The 20,678-nt window shown below is 37.8% G+C and overlaps 1 protein-coding gene across 1 annotated transcript; it reads right to left on the reverse strand.

The window, feature by feature from the left end:
* Positions 1–379: 379 nt before the first annotated feature.
* On the reverse strand, positions 380–18,829 carry tmem201 (transmembrane protein 201). Its single transcript, XM_023427526.2, has 11 exons — positions 18,618–18,829; positions 17,919–18,039; positions 17,561–17,755; positions 17,288–17,467; positions 13,476–13,834; positions 13,188–13,388; positions 8,159–8,379; positions 6,937–6,999; positions 6,536–6,826; positions 6,132–6,263; positions 380–3,008 (listed from the first exon to the last, which is right to left on the reverse strand). The coding sequence occupies exons 1-11, from the start codon at positions 18,764–18,766 to the stop codon at positions 2,911–2,913; spliced, it is 2,010 nt and encodes a 669-aa protein (XP_023283294.1). The 5' UTR covers positions 18,767–18,829; the 3' UTR covers positions 380–2,910.
* Positions 18,830–20,678: the final 1,849 nt, after the last annotated feature.

The raw sequence follows: 20,678 nt of genomic DNA on the forward strand, positions 1-20,678 counted from the left end.
TAAATACAAATGTGAAGAGGGAAAGATGCTGCAGATTGAAGGTTAGTCCCTTAGTACTGCTATCAACCAAACTACTGAAGACTAAGAGATAAGTGTGTGTGTGTGTGTGTGTGATGGCTTTTACAGAGGGGGATAAGCAGCATCTGTGTTACTGAATGTTGCATGTGAACTGTAGCTTCATCATGCTGCTGTACCTGTGTTGTTCTTGAATGCCTGAACCAAATTTCTCAATAAAATCTAACCCTAATCCTACAATGTGCTGTTAGTGCCAGAAGGGGGCGAGTTAAGCAAAGCTTGCAGAGCACCCATCCATCTCACACTTCACCTAGAAATAGCAGATTTTTGTAGCTGGACAGGAAGTAGATGCATTACACTAAAATTAGAAAAAAAAACACTTTATTCAAAAGTATTGGTCCAGATGAAACAAGCCAATGTTGTTCCTTACAATCACACAGACCAAACAGCTCTGCACACAAACATTTGCGTTGCTGAACATAACAACCACCCTTCAAACCATTAGTGAAAATAGTGATAGAGAACATAAATTCATACTTCTACTTTCATTTGAACATAATGGTGATGTCAAATAAAACAATACTTTAATTACACTTTAAATACAAATTCAAAAATACATTTATTTTATCTTGAACTGAACAATGATGATGAGGTTTGTCTCATTCAGGAAAGTTCAGCATGGCTGAAAGAACATTTACATTTCAACATGTACATGATCTTTCAATTAATGAGCCTTCTTCAGAGAAGAAATAAACATACGCCAGGTTACACATCACGTACAAATGCACAATTTTGTATCCAGTATGTTGAAAGGTTATGATAGCTTTCAATAACTATTATTCATTGTTCTAGACGATTCCCACAGATGTCTTTCAGTAGCAAGTTTTAGTTTCCTCAGAAGTTTTACATTTAAGTAATTATTACTTTTACTCTAATATCGGGTGCATGTGAAAATAAACAGCCAAAAGCCTAACAACATGTTTTACAGTAGAAACAAGCCAACTGCAACCTGTTCACACACATCTCACAGATGTCCAAATGCACAACTTTTTGTAAATCATATGTTCAACATTGACAAACAATAAATCAAACATCTGTGCTCTAAATCTCTAATAGAACAATTTCAAATAATATAAATGGTTATCACATAATCAAACACAACACAGCCAAGCACAAAAAAAAATTGGAAAAACATTTCAGTAAAACAAGTGCAAAAATCTTTCCAAGTCAACATGTAGAGTTTGAAGTTATAAGAAAAGCCTGTATATATTTTACAGCTCAGTTAACTTCTCTCTCTCTCTCTCTCAAAATCGCTGCCATTTTTTATGCAAACGTCATTTTTAAAGATTAGAAATAACATTTTTTATTGCACTTGACCTTAGGAGTTTAGCCCCTTTGAAAGCCTGTAACAGGATATCGATAAGAGACATCAGAAAATCAAATGGGTTGGTGAAGAACTTTTTCTGTAGTAATTGTGACATGTCACTTTGGTATGAGATATATAAACAAATGGCCATCATAATAAACGTGTATAACAAAACGCACCACTCTTTCCCAGCTGAATATACAGATGGGTGAAAATTTAAAGGAAAAACCTGAATAAATGAGTGTAGAAACATACTGAGTGTCGATGCTTCCACACAGGTACACTGCATGGTACAGTGAAACATGCTCTGTGGCACTGTACTAAACACTTTGTTGGTTTTTCCTTTGATTTGTCACCCGTCTTTAGAAAGACATTGGCAAACACCAGTGCTGTGAAATTATGACATTATAGAGTGAAAATCTGTAGAAATTTCAAAAATGCAAAACCAATTACACACCATAAATATAACGTGCTGCTTAATGCTTTCTGATTTTTGGCTACTGTAGAGTGGAAATATAACACTCATCACAGTATACCATAAATTCTCAAAATAGTGTCCAAGGCCTTCATTTACCCATTTCTGGGACAGGCTCACATGAGAGACAGACCGTTATTCTGATTTCCCCATATTCCCAAATTAATGCAAGCTAAACTTTTGCAACATTTACCTGTTGTCTTGATTAAAATCAGTACAAGGTCTGTCTATTTCCACATCACTTATTCCATCATTACAGCAGGACTCAAGTCAGGCGTTCCGCTTTGGCTTTTAATGTGAAGAAACATCAAGAAGTATTGAGTTTTGTTAAAAATGATCAGGAGTACGCCAAAGAAGAAATGGCTGGAATTAGTATGGTATTAGGAGTATGAAAACATTATTTCTGTTCAAAAGAAAAAAAGAAAAAAGAAATGACATGACTCTTGTACTGAAATTATGCTGAACTTAACATTTCAGCTGTTTGTAGCAGGCTACAGACAATTCACCCAATTAATTTTTTTTATCCAGCGTATTTGTGACATGGCCATTATTTGAATATCAGATTTTATATATGAGAATTTACAGTAAGTAGCTAAGACATGACCCTCTGTGTCTGAGCAGCATCAATTGAACAGTACAGGTTTATTGCACATTTCACAGCATGGTTTTTAAAAAGCTATCGAGCATCAATGCAAGAAATGAGCCTTTTAAAATGAATTACACATGCATCTGTGTTCATTTAAGAGGAGCGGTGACAAACCAAAAGACGAAGCAAGGCCAGATCAGAAAAGCAGAAATATTCTTGAGCAGTCATGAGTGTAAATATTTGATTTCACCTTACATTTTTCTTCTAATCAAAAGGGAGGTATTGCTGTTGAAAATCCATCAGCTGACATCTGTATTTTTACTAAGCACCAACATACAATAACTGCCAGATGTTTTCTGGCATTGCTGAATGACCTCAAGGTCTACAGACATGACAGGGTTGTCAAGGGCCAGAGGCCCATTCACTCTGTGCAGGTCACAAAAAAGAGCAGCAGACCTTATTAACAGTTCATCTCCAGTAGTGGTACATACAGAGACAGGCGAAGAACAGGTTGGCAGTCAGGCTCCCTATTAAAAGTCCTGGGAAGAGAAGACGCTTCACAAAACCTGGAGAAGTCCCAGAGAAAGCAAATTCATTTCATGAGAATCATCATGATTATGCATCAATGTGGCATGAAGGTTTTTCCATTTTCTGCACATGTTTTACAGTGATGTTACTGTCAGCCAATATATTTTTCCTAGTTATAGTTTAGGTACATGTGGAGCGGACCATGATGAGTATTTTGAGACCAGTGTATTTTCTGAATATACAGGTTGCATAAAACCCTGCCTTAACAAACAGGGAAGCATCGATCTGATACCAACCTAAATAAGTCAGATCGGGTATCAACCAAATGTCATGTCAATGGTCCAGATCAAATACACTCACCATGCATTTATAACACCTATACTTCTGTGGCAGCAGTGCTATGCAAAGACAGGTCAGGCGCTTTAGTTACAGTTCACATCAAACATCAGAACGGGGAAAAAATGTGATCTCAGTGACTCAGTGGCATGATTGTTGGTGCCAGACGGGCTGGTTTGAGTGTTTCTGCAACTGCTCATCCCCTGGGATTTTCACACACAAGAGACTCTAGAGTTTACTCAGAACGGTGTGAAAAATAAAACAACCAAAGAGTGTCAGTCCTGCGAACACACACGCCTTTTCACGTGGGTCTGGAAGAAGGACTCTGAAATTAGAAATGCTCACTGAGCCTTTCAGATTAAGGGAGTCTTTGTTAATAAATATATATATATATATACTGTATATTTGCCAGAGTGAAAAAAAACATATACTCTTGGATACTGTATTTTCATATACGCTCCTAGACCCTACCAACAAATCCAAATGCTCATTTCTATTTTTATGATTGTTGTAGTACAGTCTCCTTAAAGTTTCATGTAAAAACATGCATAAATTAACTGTCTATAAACCTCTTTTTCATATAGTCTCTGGTTGTATGTAGAACATTACCTGCATTTGTTTAACGACAATTATAATTTTACTTTTGTGCCTAATGACTGAGCATGCAGTGGGACATTTCTGAGCACAGACAAATAATTTTTCACAAATTATATTTTGAAGAGAAACATTTTTGAGTAAATAATAACTTAACCTGAGCAAAAAAAATCTATTCTGTGCTCAATAAATGTACTTCTCTGTTTGCTATTATCCACATAGTTGCACAACACTAATGTCTGTCATTCAGTTTTAGTCAGTTGTTCTCTCACAGATCTCTTCTGTGTGCACCTGCAAGCTTGCTCAGTCTCTGCCTTGCGCTCTCAACATGTGTTCTCTGGCTGCGCTCAACTCTGCCTCCACCCTTGCTCAATATTACACAGCGTGACAATGTGCCACATTCACAGACTTGGAGAAAGTGCCGCTGATTGGCTGTTTCATCACCACTAGTACAGTATTCCGGAAGCACTGTTAAAAACCCAGTAGAGGGCGAACCCTGGATGTATGGCCGAGCGGCAACCTCTGAGGCTGAAAAATGAAGCCAACACATAAGCACCAAAAACTGCAGTTCTTCAAATGTCCACTTGAGTTTGGCTCCAACAGTGAGTCAGTCTCAATGGACTCCATAGTTAAAATGTCCAACTTCACAGCAGAAATAAACATGTTTACAGCCTGGTACCAAAAAAAAAAAAAAGATTTGTTCTCTACGATTAATTTCCTCCATGACAACTGTACAGGGGGTGAATTTTTATATACTGTAATTCACCTGTTTAAATTATATTAATGCTTGAAGTTCTGCATAATTGAGGGCATAGCTGCTTTGAGTGAGAGGTGGGTGAGCGTATCCTTGCCACAGGCCGACATGCACCGAAGTCTCGGCCCCACACACGCTGCTCCTCTTTGCCCATTTCTGGATCAACCAGGAGTTTGGTGGAGTCAGATACTGGCGAGATGGGGACGATAGAGCAGCTCACTCCGAGCTTCAAGACCGCTCTTCAGAAATTGGAGGCTACGTCCATCTTCATTTGCAGTCTATGTGTATGGCGCGTACCACAAAGGCTTAGTCTGAACTGCAGCAGCCACAGGTTTGAGTCCAACCCGTGGCCCTTTGCATGTCTCCCCTCTCTTTCACTAACTTTCCTGTCTCTCTCACTGTAGCCACCTGAATAAAAGGCAAAAAACGCCCCAAATATAACAACAATAAGGAAATAAAAAGGAAACTAAATCATGTGGAGTTGACATATTTGAATTGGATTACAACACATATTTGGTGAGTGTTTTTATTATTGAGTTATGTGATAGAAATGCCTATTTAATTTAGTGTATTATAGTGCAGATTGGCTTCATATTTCAGCCTCTGAGGTTGCTGCTTGTCCATACATCCATGGTATGTGCTCTACCGGGTTTTAAACAGTGCTTCTGAAATACGATAGTAGCGACCTGATTGGTGACGAAACCACCAATCAGGGTTACTTTCTCCAAGTCTGTGATTGACAGGTTTCGTGGCACATTGTAACGCTGCGAAATGTTGAGCGATCGTGGAGGCAGAGTTGAGTGCAGCCAGAGAAGACATGTTGAGAACTAAAACTGAGTGACAGACATTAGTATTGTGTGACTATGTGGATAATAACAATTGGAGAAATACATATATTGAGCACAGAATCGATTTTTCTTGCTCATGTTAAGTTATTCTTTGCTCAAAAATGTTTTCTCTTCAAAATATAATTTATGTGTTTGCAAAAATTATTTGTCTGCGCTGCGTCCCACTGTGTGCTCAGGAATGAGGCACAAAAATAACACCATACACAACAGAGTAATCATTGGACAGAGCACTGAAGGCCTCTCTTCTCCGTTTAGAAAAATGTTTTAGTTTTATCTTTTTTGTCTACCACCTCGTCCACTTAACTAATAGAAAGACTGTAAATACGAGTTCCTAGGTTTAGCAGGGATAAAATAAGATTTTCTTTTTAAAGTAGTTCTGTTGCAAGTTGCTCTAATCAGGTCAATTTATTTGGATATTACAGTCCACAAGGATGAACAGTACATATGAGCAAGCCTATCCTTCAAATGCTCTACATCAGACCAGGATTACAATTTTGTTTAAGAAGGACTGGGACCAAGATGTGGTTATGACAACCAGTTAGACAACATGAAATCAAAATTGAATGATTTCTGACAGTTCATGGACATAAATTCCATCTCCCCGTCATGTTTAAAATCAGTCTGCTTACCTTTAAGAGGAGGATCAGTGCTCTCCAACCCCTGTGTGGTTGTGCCAACCAGGCATGCGGAGGACCCAGAGGAGCTGCCTGTGTCACTCTTCTCTTCCTTATCAATCACACTGCCGTCTCTCATACTCAAATCTGCAACCAGAAAAATCATGAAGTCATGGAATCAGGTAAATGATGAAGCCATTTATAAAACCATCCAAACATGAAGTTAAGGAATATATTTCACGGTTGTGAAATCTTTTCTCTCTTTAAAGCCACTATATGTAGGATTTGAGATGGTTTATTTTCCCATCTGGTGGTAGTATCATGAATGACACTCACTGCAGGGAGACAGCAGTGCACAGTGCCACAACCTACTACAACAGACATTTTACTATAAACAGTTTAACCTCAGGGGTACTTACCATGTTGGCTTTGAAAGGGTGATATGTCAGGTGAAAAGCAGCCATTGTAAATGGGAGAGGCCGGCCTTCCAGTGGAATATAATGGCGACACAGGTGGGGGTGAGAGCTTGGGTTCTGGCTCTGTTGAGAAAAGCCACAGTTTCTGGCTACAAATGTTGAGGCGAGCAGGGCTGATGAGCGGGCGGCGTTGTCTGGCAGAACCTGAACTGGATGTACATGACCCAGCTATTGAAGGAGGTGGAGAGGGGCTTGGTGATGATGGGCGGCTCCCAGACTTCAGTGAAAAGTAGTCTGTGCCAGAGAAGCAATGAAGAATGTAAATCAAGCGCTCTAAAAGGCTTAGGAATTGTTTAAAATACAGGTCTCAGTAGAGATAACAAAATTACCAGGAGTTTTAATACCTGACGGCGGGGAGTCTTTGTATTGTGAAGCTGGTCTGCTTCCGCTAAACAGGTAACCAGAATCTGAAAATAAATAAAAATATACAAATCGCATCATTCACTACAACCATGTACCAGAGCTTTCCTTAAACCTACATTCGCCAGTCAGTGTCAGTTGGTCAGAAAAACACAACCCCAAATTAAAAGTTTATCTGTGTCTGATAAACCTAAAAATAGGCAACTTTATGACAACACATTAAGCCATAACAATATTACAACTGAATGGTATTTAATAGTGGTTTATCAGTTAGGTTATTAAGATGATTTTCTGCCCCCTGGTGCCAAAACAATTATTATTCATTTGTCTGCCAATGATTTCATTGGTTAATCATTTGATCTAAACAATCTAAGAATAAAAATATGATGAAAAATGCTGATTGCAATTTCTTCAATTGTAAGGTGAAGTCTTCCAATAGCTGGTTTGGTCCAAAATTGTTACATAAGAAACAAAGTCTGGCAGATCCTCAAAACTGAGAAGATGGAACTCAGTAATATTAAGAAACGATAATACAGCAACAGGACCCTTTATTGTTCTTCTATAATATACGTTAAATGCAAAGTCTTTTGCAATTTAATCATGAAATATACAAAAAAAATGTTTAACTAATTAATTAGCCAAGCCGAATTATTGGCCAATATCAGCTGTATGTGGCATTATACTGGCCAACAGGTAAAGAAGTTACAGTACAGAAATGCCAAAGACATGTGACACAACCTTCACTACAAAGTTTATCCTCCAGATGTCAGATAAGTTTGTTTTATTTAAACTGTAAAATTATATGATTAAGAGATATATATATATATATATATATATATACATACACACACACACACACAGAAAGTAAAGCGTCTTTCCCACATTTGCAAACAGTGGCATGTCCCAATTAAATGCCAAGTAGCAGAAACTGAAAGTACAGCTGATGAATTTTATCAATTATAGATCTTGTTTGTATGCAAGGCAGCACACTGCAAGAAGCAACTCAAGATCAAACATGTCTGAGCAGCTATGGGAAGCTAATGCAACAAAAACTGTAGACAGCTGAATATTACTATTTACCCTGACATTTACCAGCTACTTGAAAAAGAATTTGCACTACGGTGTCAATTATCTGTAGTTTTTTAATCTTCCAGTATTGGATTAATGTTTTTGTCTGTCAACTAAGAAAGATAATTTTGATGTTACCTGTCCTTTTGAAGGAGGGTATGGTGCCAAGGGAGAGGGCTCTACTAAGGCGCCCAGGCAGAGAGGAGGGGGAATCGTTGCACTTGTGGCGACTCTGTTGGCAGCTGATGAGCTTGGAGAGGTTCGGGGGTGGGGTGGGGATGAAGGACTCTGCCAGGTCAGGAGAGAGCAAAGGAGGCTGGCTGCTGAAGGGGGGGACTGCAGAGGTGCCTGCAAGGTATCTGCAACACAAGAGCAATGCAACGGTCTACTACCAGAAATCAAAATTGTATAACAAAACTGTCCAAAGGTTTCTATATCACAGAATTAGCTAAACAAAATACTTTTGTGCTAAAACAGTGCAGTTACATTAGATGACTCAACCAAGAGCATTACAAATAGTGCTGTAAATTTTCAGTTTGGGGTTGTATGTGTAAAGAAAGTCCTCAAATGTGATTTAGGTTCCTCGCCAATGTCAATATACAACATTCTTGACATTAATATATATATATATATATATATATTATATATTCTGGAATATATAACAGGTACAAGAAGTGTCTGAAATCAAATCAGTGCTCAATCTTTGTTCCACTAGAGCACTTTATTGATGGCAGCAGTCTATGGCACGGCTGTCACTAAAACGTTGCTGCAGCTGTTGGACAACACAAAACAGCTGAAAGTGCCTAGAGAACCAAGCTGCATGAGAAATGCTGCCCAGCAGTACTGCTCAACACACTCACATTTTCACAACACACAATCTGTGGCCTGAAGATTTTATGCGTCAATCTAGTTTCTTTTCAGTTGCAATCAAGTTTAGTCTTAGAAAAAACAGAATTACATCCGGCAGTTGTATGTCTCAGCCATTGCAGAACATTATGATGCGACAGTGAGGGTGACCTTCAATCATTTGGATATGAATAGTGAAACCTTTCAATTTAATCCATTTAGACATTTGCGTTAAATTGTGTCAATAAGCATATGAATTCATGAATTATGGCCAAAATTGTGTTTCTTGAGATCAGTGACCTTTAACCACCAAATTGTAATCAGTTTACAGTTTTGGACTCGAGTCCAAGTGAATGTTTGTCCCAAATTTAAATTCCCTCAAAGTGTTACTGAGAAACCGCGTTCACGAGAATTGGACAGACGGACGTACGGATGTACAAACCGAAAAACACCATGATTCTGGCCCTGACTGTTGACAGCGCATAACAGTCACAGCAGTCATGGCTAACATGAAGCTGACATTTTCCTTAAACATCAATGCTGTGTAATAAAGTTACTATTTCAAACCAGACAAACATACAAGGAGACAAGACAGTGTGTTTGTATTGACGAAAAACAAACAGAAGGCATATCCTTTCACCAGTTGTTTATTACATCGAATGTACAGCAAGCATTCCTACAAAGTCTTCAAACTGGAGCCTGACATTAAAAGAAGACACCCAACTTCAGCAAATCAGCACCCAAAAGACAATACGTTTCATTGGGTATGTTGCAGGACGCATTTCAGCATTGGTTGAGCTCCATTTCTGAGGCTGCTACATAATGTATAAATATCATGATCTGATCAAATTGAGATTTGATTTCATTAGCTTATTTGTACTATTGACTGGAACTGAAAATTATTGCTTAACTGTTAAAAAGTAACCTCTCTCTCTTTTTTTTTTTAAAGTATTGGGTCTTTTAGTGTTTCTGCAACACACACACACACACACACACACACACACACACACACACACACACACACACTAAAACATTTAGGTATAACATTATCACATTTCAGCTACATATTGGATCCGTAGAATAACACAGTGCATTAAAAATATTAACATTCCCGGTTCCATTAGTAAAAAGGTAGTTCTATAGCTATCACTGTTAAAACACTACAAAATATGTTTGTGGCAATGGTATAATGTTGAAGTTGCATATGGCAACTTAAACTTGTGATTAAAATACAAGTGTAGTACTTCAAGAGCTAAATGCTTGACACAAATGAAGGTAACAGTCATAGTTCAAGTAGATAAAGGAACTCTCTAAAAAACACAAATATAGCCATATACTTGACTATATATCATGAATATATCATAGCATAAACATGCACACTACAGATTTATAGTGAACACAAACAATTTAGCAGAGCATGTAAAACATTCGCAAAGATGATACATTTTAAGTTGTATCTTACATATACAAACAAAAATGGTAAATAATATTATTATGTTGTACTATCGTTAGAATATCTTACTTTGAAAACGCTGCCATGTGCAGACCATTGAGCTTCCATTGTCAATGTAAGTCCATCAAAATTAAAACACATCACATTGCTTTATTAAAACATATGTGGCTCTCTTGCCTCCTTCAGGGTGGATATACATGTGTTTTAATTTTGATTCGTCTTAGTCAAGAGTTTAAGATGCAGTCATTCACGTGATGTATTTTATGAAAGGTAGGGAGCTACTCTAGGTCATTACTGATAGACGCTATATTACAGAGACTATATAGCATCTCAAACTTTGCATTTGATGATTTTTTTCCAAAGGCAAAAGTCAAATTAAGCTTCAAAAACGTGAAAACTGTTCTATATGAATAGTAAAAATTATACAATCAATACCTTGCTCATAACCTACAAGTGCATCTGTAGTGTCTTAGATTTGGCAGCAAAAATTCACAATTTAAAGCTTTGAGATTACTGCACCAGAGGCGCTGGTTTGAAAACATAAATCCATCTACATGACAGCACAACATGCAATTTAAACTGTACTCTACCCACCAAATACAATTTATAAGTACTCTCTACAGCTATTAGTTTGCAATACCTAATGACATTGCTGTCAAATAAATAGGCCCATTCACTCAATACATTCCAACAAGTAAAAGAAAAATGGGTTAATGGCAATACATTGGCCAGGTGAATGTTAGTGCATACAACTCAGTCAGTTTCGTCCATCGGTTTTGAATACATCAACATGTTAGACTGTTGGTAAAGGAAAGTCCAGTGTTACTGGAAGTGAAGCAATAAGTGATAGAAAAATCCAATATATTTTGCTGCATGTGATAATGCAGCGTTTTCAGATTCATATTCTATTTAAATAAAAATTTGCAAGAGATGACAGTCCAACATCTCACTGAAGAAAGGTAACCCTTTCCGGACAAGCATTAACCGTGTACGTCAAATATTTCTAATACTGCTGAGTTTTTTAGTGGCTTATCTTGCATGAGCACGACATGTGAGGCAAAACCTTACATCACGCATCAAGCCTTATAACTAACATTTTTACAAGACACAAGAGTTCCTCTCAGTGACCACAAACAGTTGAGCACTTTGTAAAATTTACAAGTTCAAGCACTGATACAACAAGGCCGCCTGAAACTACTACTCTGGCATGATTACCCCAAGAAATGCCAAGACAAAGCAAGTACCTGCCAGGCAGTCATCTAGAGGCATTATTTTACGCAACAGCTTTTGGCACAGCAAATAACCACATAGCATGCATGGGAAAATGTTCCAGCTCTGCCTTGAGAACTGATAAGTTGCTTCAGCACTGATGTCGTATTCCAAGGAAATTCCTTGCAGATGTCAGTCATGAATAGCGACGGTCAAAGGTGTCACGGTGAATACTTTTTAGAAATGTCCAAGGCAATTCTTTGTTCAGAAATTGTAGATGTGAAACAATACAGGAGGGGACGTGATTACTCAAAAATCATATCTTGAGTATGGCCTGCAGTGAGTATTTCGTGCAATGAGCTGTAGGCTACATCCACACCAATACGTTTGAGTTTTAAAATGCATAACTTTTGCTATATTTACACCTGGTGTCCACACTACTATGAGTTTGAGCCCTTACAAACTAAACGGGGCCTGCAGCATTTTCAAAAGTCTCCGTTTTAGGGAAACTCCGGAGTTGCCTTTTCGTCTGGAAAAACTGAGATGTTTCGAAATGAAGACGCAGGTGACCCTTTTTCGGAGGAAAACAAATAGCAGCCTCAACTCATAGTGGTCAAGGTATGTCTTTGCTAGGAGCTGTTATGCAGTTAAATTCTGCATTTTATAGTGCTAAGAAAGAAGTCTCTTTTCACCATTGTGGTTCTTTGTTTGTAGTAGTAGTAGACGATCTAGGCATGCACATATCAGTGTAAATATGAAGCAGTCTATGTCAATGGTCATGTGATATGCATTTTCAGGTATGTTCGTATGGGCGGAGATGATTTCTGATACTGAGCTCAAAACCCTTTTCTGGACGGAGATCATTTTTGTTTTATAACTGTGTTTTAAACTAGAAACATTTTAGTGTGGATATAGCTGTAGTTAGTGAACAATTTTCTACACAGTCACACCAGATTGTTAACAAGTAGGGACATTCAAAATGCTTTTCCACATTACAGTACAGTTTAGAATATATAGGATTAGTGCTAGTTGGGTACTTGAATTCTAAAAATCCCACTCTACTGGTTTTAAAAATGTCAGTCCATCACAAATTTGTTGTAGTTCGTAAGGAATTTGCAAAAGCAAATAATCACAGCTTCAAAAACAGGATGAACCTGAAAGAAAACTGTGGGACAATTTCCCACAGAGTGTACTTTGTAAGTCTTGAGAGGTGGTTACTAATAATATTTCATTAGTGTTGGCATGTATCAAAACGGCAAAATTATTTTAACCTCCACAGATCAAGCACACATGTGCTTGGTCTCAAATTGCTTAGTTTCGTTAGGGTTGATGAAGCAAGTAGCACTAGACTCTTGTTCTGGTCATAAGCCACACACACAATCCTTTGCCTGACGTTTGTCATTCACATGTCATAACTTCAGTCATTCACACACACAGCAGTAAAACAGGGGAGTTATGGGTAAAAAGTGAATTTAAACCGGTGTGCCCTTTGTTCTGTTGAGAAACAAAAAATGAAATAAAATAAAGGGAAATTGAAAAGCTTAAGCTTAATGTATTTTGATCTGGCTCTAATGAACACAGACCTCTCATGGAAAGAGGAAACTTTTACACAATCCCATGTTTCAAATACAATTTGAATATTACTGCTCAGATTCTGACCTTCGATATTTGCCTCTTCGTAGATCCAGTGGTTTGCGAGTTGCCACAGCAGCAGCAAAGCTGACTAGGCAACAGAGAGAGATGCTGCTGTGCTTGGCTGTGTCCATCCAACCCGAGGCACCAGCCAAGTAGCTCTCAGCCAGGTACAGGCACAGGACGAAGAACCACAGGACAGAGGCCACAGCATCAATTCTCCTCAGCCTAAAAATGCAGACACACATTAACTTGCAGAGTTGTTGTGAAGACTGTGATAAACTTGTCTGACGCCAAGAGATGCCGACTGCTTACCTTGCAGGTCCTGCTAAGAAGATAGCAGTGAGGCAAGTCAACAGGCCAACCGAGACTACAGCCAACTGGTTGTCCCTTCCATGTTGATACACCAGCTTGGCATTTTCTATGGCCTTGTTTGGGATCAGCTCCAGCAGACCCTGCCATACAGGCACATCTCCACTGCTTTCATTTTTAGGGGTGGATTCATTGAAGAGTTTAGGAGGAGTGACCCCACCACTTAATGTCTGTGGGCCACTAGGTGAAAGACTCTGGGCCGGCAATTCGCAGAAAGATGTAACAACCAGGAAAGCAGATAGCAGGAAGGCCAGTGCCCATAACAGTGTGACGCCGATGGGAGAAGACAGAGAATAGGAGCTCTGCAGGGGAGAAAACATGTTTTCATTTTAAATCCTGACAGCTGTACAACAAATGGAAAAATTAATTGTTACTACTGTTACTAATTTTACATGTTATAAGAACAAACCAACGATATACAATGGAGGAGCTGATTCATGGTTTTCACTTCTACCAAATATTACAGCCAATTAAGACTGTTAAGCCAATTAAATAAAACTAACTGAAAAGGCACCGCCTTTTGCACTACAACTCAGACAGACATACTGATGACTTGAATTGTCTAAATGTATCAAAAATACTGGACTGTTACTATTTGTGTGGGGGAAGAAAATCACAGCCTTCTACAATCCATACACAACTTAATTCTTGAATCAAGGCATGCACTAACCTCCCCTTAAGAAATAAAATCCCATCTGAATGGAGTTTAAGTTCTTTATAAGTTAGAGTTTCCTTAAGCCTGTGGTAGTGTGTAACTGTGTGTTTCCCCTATATGGCTGTTGCTGAATTACAGTCAATAATCTTGAAATTTCACATAGTTCATTTATATTCATGACAAAAAGTAACCACCACAACTTGCGCTTTCTACACTGCATATAGCTGACTGCGGGTTATACAAAACTAAGCCCACCATACCCCCACCATACACCCACAAACAAACACACACACACGCAGTGACGTCACCATTTAGGCTATTCATTAATGTTTGTGCAGCAGCTGGCCAATTCACTCCGGACAAGCGCCATACATCTGTAAAGAAGATGAACCTTGTCATAAATACTGCACCTCTATGGATGTTGGCAACACATCTGATCGGGAAATGAATAAAAACAAATTCAATTAGTTTGTGCACACAAAATAGAAATTTGGGCTTCCTTGAACCATTTTTGAGAAATGATTGAAGTGGTCCCATTCATTTGTACATGTACATTGTTCATGCACATTTGATCAAGCACAACAAATATTTTTGTTTCAACATTTATAAACTTATCACAACAGAATTGTCTGATATTTAATGCTCATGACTTGAGAACAAAACTGTTTGTTTTGCTTGCACAAATAATGTGGTCTATGTTTAAGAATGAATTGTTTAATTTCTCAAAAATGGTGGAAGCAGAAGTTTTTATTTTGCTTGCATGAACAAATATCCTGATCATTAGGTGTGCCAACTTCAAAGAGGACCACTCTTAGACTAAACTGGTGTCACTTTTTTCTGTACACTATTGATCAAATTTTATTTTAATTTTCAAAAGAGTCTGGAATACTGGCCCATTTAAGTTTATATCATTTCTATTAATGTTGTATAAAAATAATTCAAGTAATTTCTGGTGTTGAGGCAATTCATTTGTCGACATTTATTACTACAGCTACACGACCAGTCAGAATGTTTTGGAACACCTTCATTTTTTCTGCTGATTAAATTTACATAATTCAACTTCATCTAACATTTAGTACAAATCTGTGATGCATCCAGCAGCTGAACACACTTATGACATTCTTTCTACAATGGAAATTAAACATTGTATGGAAAGTATGTACTAACACTGTTGCAGAAGTTCCCACAAATGTGTTGCACTTTTAGGTTTCTTTGCTTTCACCTTCTGTCCTGTTCATTCTAAACCAGCCCCATGAGGATTAAGTCTAGAGACTGTGCTGCTCTTCCTTCATGTTGAGTCTCTGCCTGGCTCTTTTATTCTCATGCACTGGGCCATTAGTTTGCTGTAGAATAAATCCCTGACCAGTCAGTCTATCTTCCTTTGCTAGCTGTCTTTTTCTCAACATTCTGATAGAAATATACAGTACAGTGTTGTCCTAATCATGCATCAAAAGGTGTAGTAACACGGTTTGTTCCAACACTGCCTTTGTAAAGACAGGGGGTTTTGTAAGTCATCAACTTAAGTTGGGGCACCTGTAGGAATTGTTTGTATTAACATGCAAGAACTTATTTACTTCCATTGATGCAGGAAAGCTGCAAGTTAAACACTTTCCAAGTCCCTGAAAAAGGCCCATTTTCCATGAATTTTACATGGTTTTTGGTGAAATTACATTAGTTTTTGGGTGAACTTAATTCTCCTTTTACCTCGGGCAGTTAACCACTTGTCTTTGTACAATTTAAGGTTATTCACTGGAAAAATGGGTGTGTTATAAACATTTTTTCCGATAGTGTCTCTAGACCTCAAGAGCCCTTCAAGGCAAACATGAATAACCCCATCTATAACAATTCTAAAAGGATTCTATAGTTGTTTCAAGCCATTTCTCCACTAACACATGTAAATACATGGACAGCGTTGCACACTCGTCAGCATGTGCACATAAAAGAGGTGAATAATTACAAACCTAATTATGCACCATAATAATAATAATTATTATTATTATTGTGGTGGCATAGAGATTCAGTAAGGTAATACCATACAGTATAGACACAAAGCTAAATTAGTATGAGAATAAAATCTTAAAATGACCAAATACTGACAAGACTAGGTCAAAACCTAGTATGTAGCTGGACTGTGTATGGTCAATGTGTGAAATTGGGAACATAGTTGAAAACTATAGTGGAACAGCTATAAAAAACTGACATCAATGTGTCGTATTTGCATTCTGCCTAGTGTCAGCTGGTTTCAGCCCTTTATCCGTTTGCGTCTCTCCTACTGTCTATGCTCACATATACATAATCTTAATACATCCAAATTCCCAATGAAGCTGTCCTCAAAATTGTGACTGAAACAAGGCCCATTAAGACGACATGTTAACTTCCACGACTGTTAAAAACTTCATTTAATAACCGCAAAGTCATCTGACAAAATCATCAAACGCATAGATTAAAAACAACCACAACTCCCTCTGGGAACCACAACACTTTTCAAATGCTGCATTTGATTGGTCCTATTATTTACCTCAAATGCAGTAGGTACTAGGCCTTTATTTAAGGCAGTCTTGTATTAGAAGAATTATGTCTAATTCCCTCTGATATGTATAATTGGTCATACCAGTATTTTAGTACAAAGCCTAATTTATAGTAGCTCCTATTTGTCATGTTAAAGTTACTGCATTATGTCTTAATACAAACTGAACACTTTCTGTAAGCGTATCAAATTAAGAGCCCTCTAATGTTTCAGTGGAGAGATACCCTTTATTTCTTAACAGGGCTTTTATTGCTATGCTGACATGCTACAGTAAGCATATTGTAAGTAAGCAATTTCCAGTTGCTGATGTGTCTGTTGTTTACATGCTATTCAGATCTTCTCTCTAAATCTAGTTAGAAACTGTTTAATGCCAATTTATTTCGAGAGAGCAACAGCCAATGGGCAAACACCAGCTCAGTCACGTGGCATTCGGCTGACCAATGGTGGAATTATGTTGACTAAATCAGTCAATCAGACACTGACATTTGCAATTATAGGGCTGGCCCCACTGTTGTGGTCCAGCCAAGACTAACTGCTTGTGAAGTTGTGGTTTTGGATTTAGGTTGCGCTGACCTTAACAAAGCCCTGGATTGAGTCTCGGGTACGTCGAAGTTGGTGGCTGAAGAGCACTGTACGTAGCTGGCGGTTTTGATATTTGATGTAGTACTCCACGGCTGTCTGACACGGCCTGCATAACTTATAAGTCTGCTCCAGGTGGTGCTTGTAGGCTTCAATTTCCTCATCATAGTTTTCCTACAATAGAAAAAAACAATAATAAATTAGGCATTAATCATTGTAACTGTATATGGTGGGTTACAGTGAATGGAAAAAGTAAAGTAGACATACATCATCCCTAGGGATAAATGAGGCCAACTTCTTGATCTTTGTAGACTGATTGTTATTGCACTTCTTGCACAGCAGCATCTGACAGTTCACCCACTGCTGTGTCTTGGGTGTCTCAGATGCGGGAAGACTTCCAGATACTCCATGGTTGAGATGTGCCTTATGCTGAGCTGGGATGGTTTTGTTGTAATCCCCATTCTGACACAGGACAGATCAACACAATGAAGAACATAAAAAAAAACAAACCAAAAAAAAAAAAAACACACATCTCACAATATTGGTAAAAATGAAAAACAAATTCACTGCAGTTTACCAAGATCCCAAGAAAATAATTCACAGGTGTCATAATTTTCTAACTCACCTCCTGGAAGCCATTGTATTGGTCACAGTTAGGACAGTCCCAGCAGTTCCTGTTCCCATAAGGCACCACTGTGTTCTCATTACAGAACCAGCAGTTGACATTTATATGGGTAGGCTTTTTTCTGAAAGGAACAAGTGGAGTTCTTACATGATGCAACGTGACACAAATGACAACCTGTCTGAGTTTCAAATGTATCCCATAGTGTAATCCAGAGACCACATGGGTCCTTGAAGTGCTCCCAGAGGCTCACGAGAGTACCACTACTATATAAATGATGAATATGCATGAGCAATTGGAGTACACAGTCAAAAATCACGCCAATCCGTATGGAGGACCTTGGCGTGCAAAAGTTTGCTGTGTTGATAATACAGAGTCAGGGCGAATACATATTTTATAAAGTTTTACAGTCAATTGTTTTCAAACACCAAAAACTAGAAAATCCACGCATTCAAATAGTGAAAATTTACCTTTATGTTAGTGTCACAAAACTAGGTTAAGTAAGTTAGCACCACGGCTAGCAAAGTTAGCCCATGGGCTAGCATAGATAAATAAACCTCTCTCGGGAAACGGTTGTATCTTATACAGCACAATTTTGAACATCCAATGCACATTTTAAGCACGTTTGGTGACTCCATCTAACGTTAACGTGAACCTAGCTAAAAACAAACGCGGTGGTGCAAAATCTTGAAGTTAACTTACCTGGTGGCAATTTTGTATATCAGCGCTCCGCCGGCAACAAACGCCGTAACTCCGACTCCTCCGTACATCAATTCAGGGTATTCCAGTAGAAGCTGGTTAAAGGCTTCCATTTTCCACGGAAATGAGCAGTAAACAAGCAAAGAAAACATAGGAATTTAGTGTTTAATGGTTTGGCAAAACACGGCGCCTCAGCGCACGCGGCAAACGATCCCCTTTTGTACACACCCCTGTAACGGAAACGGAACGTGCGTAACCGCCGGGACGCGTCCAAATATTTTTATTCAATCTTTCCTTATTGACTGTACCATTCATTAAATCCACCCCGATTAAATTATCAAGTAAAAATAAATGTTTTAAGCCATAATTTTGTATTTTGGAATGGTATTTGTTATCAAAAGAGCGATCAACCACACCTTTGTTTGACTATAAGCGGTACGTAGTGTTGTAGACAGGGAGTACGATAGTGTTGGAATGAGGGAGGGAGCCCTGTCTTCCTAAAGATCCTAGTCTTCCTTTCCCTCGCTGGATCCCTGCTGCATTCAGGAGATGTCGACAGAATGGGAAAATAAATGCGTTAAAATTCCAACTTGGGAGTGTTCACGCATTATCCCAAGATGTTAGTTCTAGTGCTAACCTTGTAGTACAACCAGATAAACAGTTTAAATTAGCTACTTTTGTTGTGTAACGTATCAAGTAAAACCAGATGCAAACAAACACTGTATACCACATTGAATGAGTTATATAAATTGAATAGATTCTATTAAGAGAATATTATCTCTTTTTTATTTTGATGTAACTAACATTTCAGCCATTCTGACAACAGTCTGTTGACATGAGTGTAGGTTTTTCACCAAGTGGAGGACATCGTCATTGTCAGAATCTGGCAAGAATGACAAGCGGCTGGCGTCATCAGGTTTTCCTCCTCTGCAAGGTATTACGTGAACGCGCCAAGCCCTGCTATGGCACTGTACGATTATTTTAGGATAATTACATTGATCGAAGAGAAACAATGGTTTCTTTTGAAATATTGCATTTATAAGCCTTTATACTCGTATGCTATCAAGAAAAATTAATGTCTAAACCATCAGCTACTGATTTAGGCTAGCTGCATTCTATAAAATACATAAGTAGTAGCATCAAAATAGCTAAAATACCAAAAGTAAAAGAGAATATACTGGATTCTTGGTTTATAATCAAGCTACTAATGCATTAATGTGCAAGCATCACTAATAATACAGCTGGTATGGTGGAGCTAATTTTACTTATTCTGTATATTTATATACACAGCAGCTTAATCTTTATGTGAAGTATACAATACAGATGAGTATAGCCTACCCCCAGCCTCTAAAATGTTAAATTATTCAAAATTGTACCAATTTATAATGACTGTATTATTTTAACAATGAAGTGTAGGGTATTGGATCTTGTCTATAATTAAAAACAAAAAGGTTATATATATATTACAAAGAAAAGTCCTCCAGCAAGGAGCAGCTGAAAATAATTTTCTGTGAAGAATGGCAGAACATCTCTCCACAGATGATATTATTATTATATTATCTTATTATTAATTGTCTTCATTCCTCTTCTTTTTTGCCTAAAACAAATAGGCTAAAATTGCATCACGTGGACAGGATATGTTATTACCTAATATTTTAGTGATATTGACCAGGGGTCTACTCATATTTGTTGTATATTTTATTAGTTTATTATCCTTTGTATTATTAATATGAATATGTAAAGTATAGCAACTAAGGCTATCAAATAGGCTAAATGTGGGGTGATAAGTAGGCTGCAATGCCTCTGAAATGCAGCTATTAGACTAGAATAGAAGAATAAAGAGGCAGAAAATAGAAATATTTAAGTAAAAGTACAAGTACCTCAAATTGTTAGTACAGTAGCCAACTTGAACAAATGTATTTTTCATTTCATTTTACATTTCACCACTGCACCTATGCTCTTGTTTCATGCTGCCAATATTGCAATTAGTAGTAGTAGTGGTAATAATAACGATAATGATAATAATAAAAATGACAATAAAACGAGACAATAAAGACAATAAAA

The sequence above is a fragment of the Seriola lalandi genome, unplaced genomic scaffold, assembly GCF_002814215.2.
Source record: "Seriola lalandi dorsalis isolate HSWRI2012SDOR001 ecotype SW California unplaced genomic scaffold, Sedor1 jcf7180002054861, whole genome shotgun sequence".
In the NCBI taxonomy this organism is placed as follows: domain Eukaryota; kingdom Metazoa; phylum Chordata; class Actinopteri; order Carangiformes; family Carangidae; genus Seriola; species Seriola lalandi.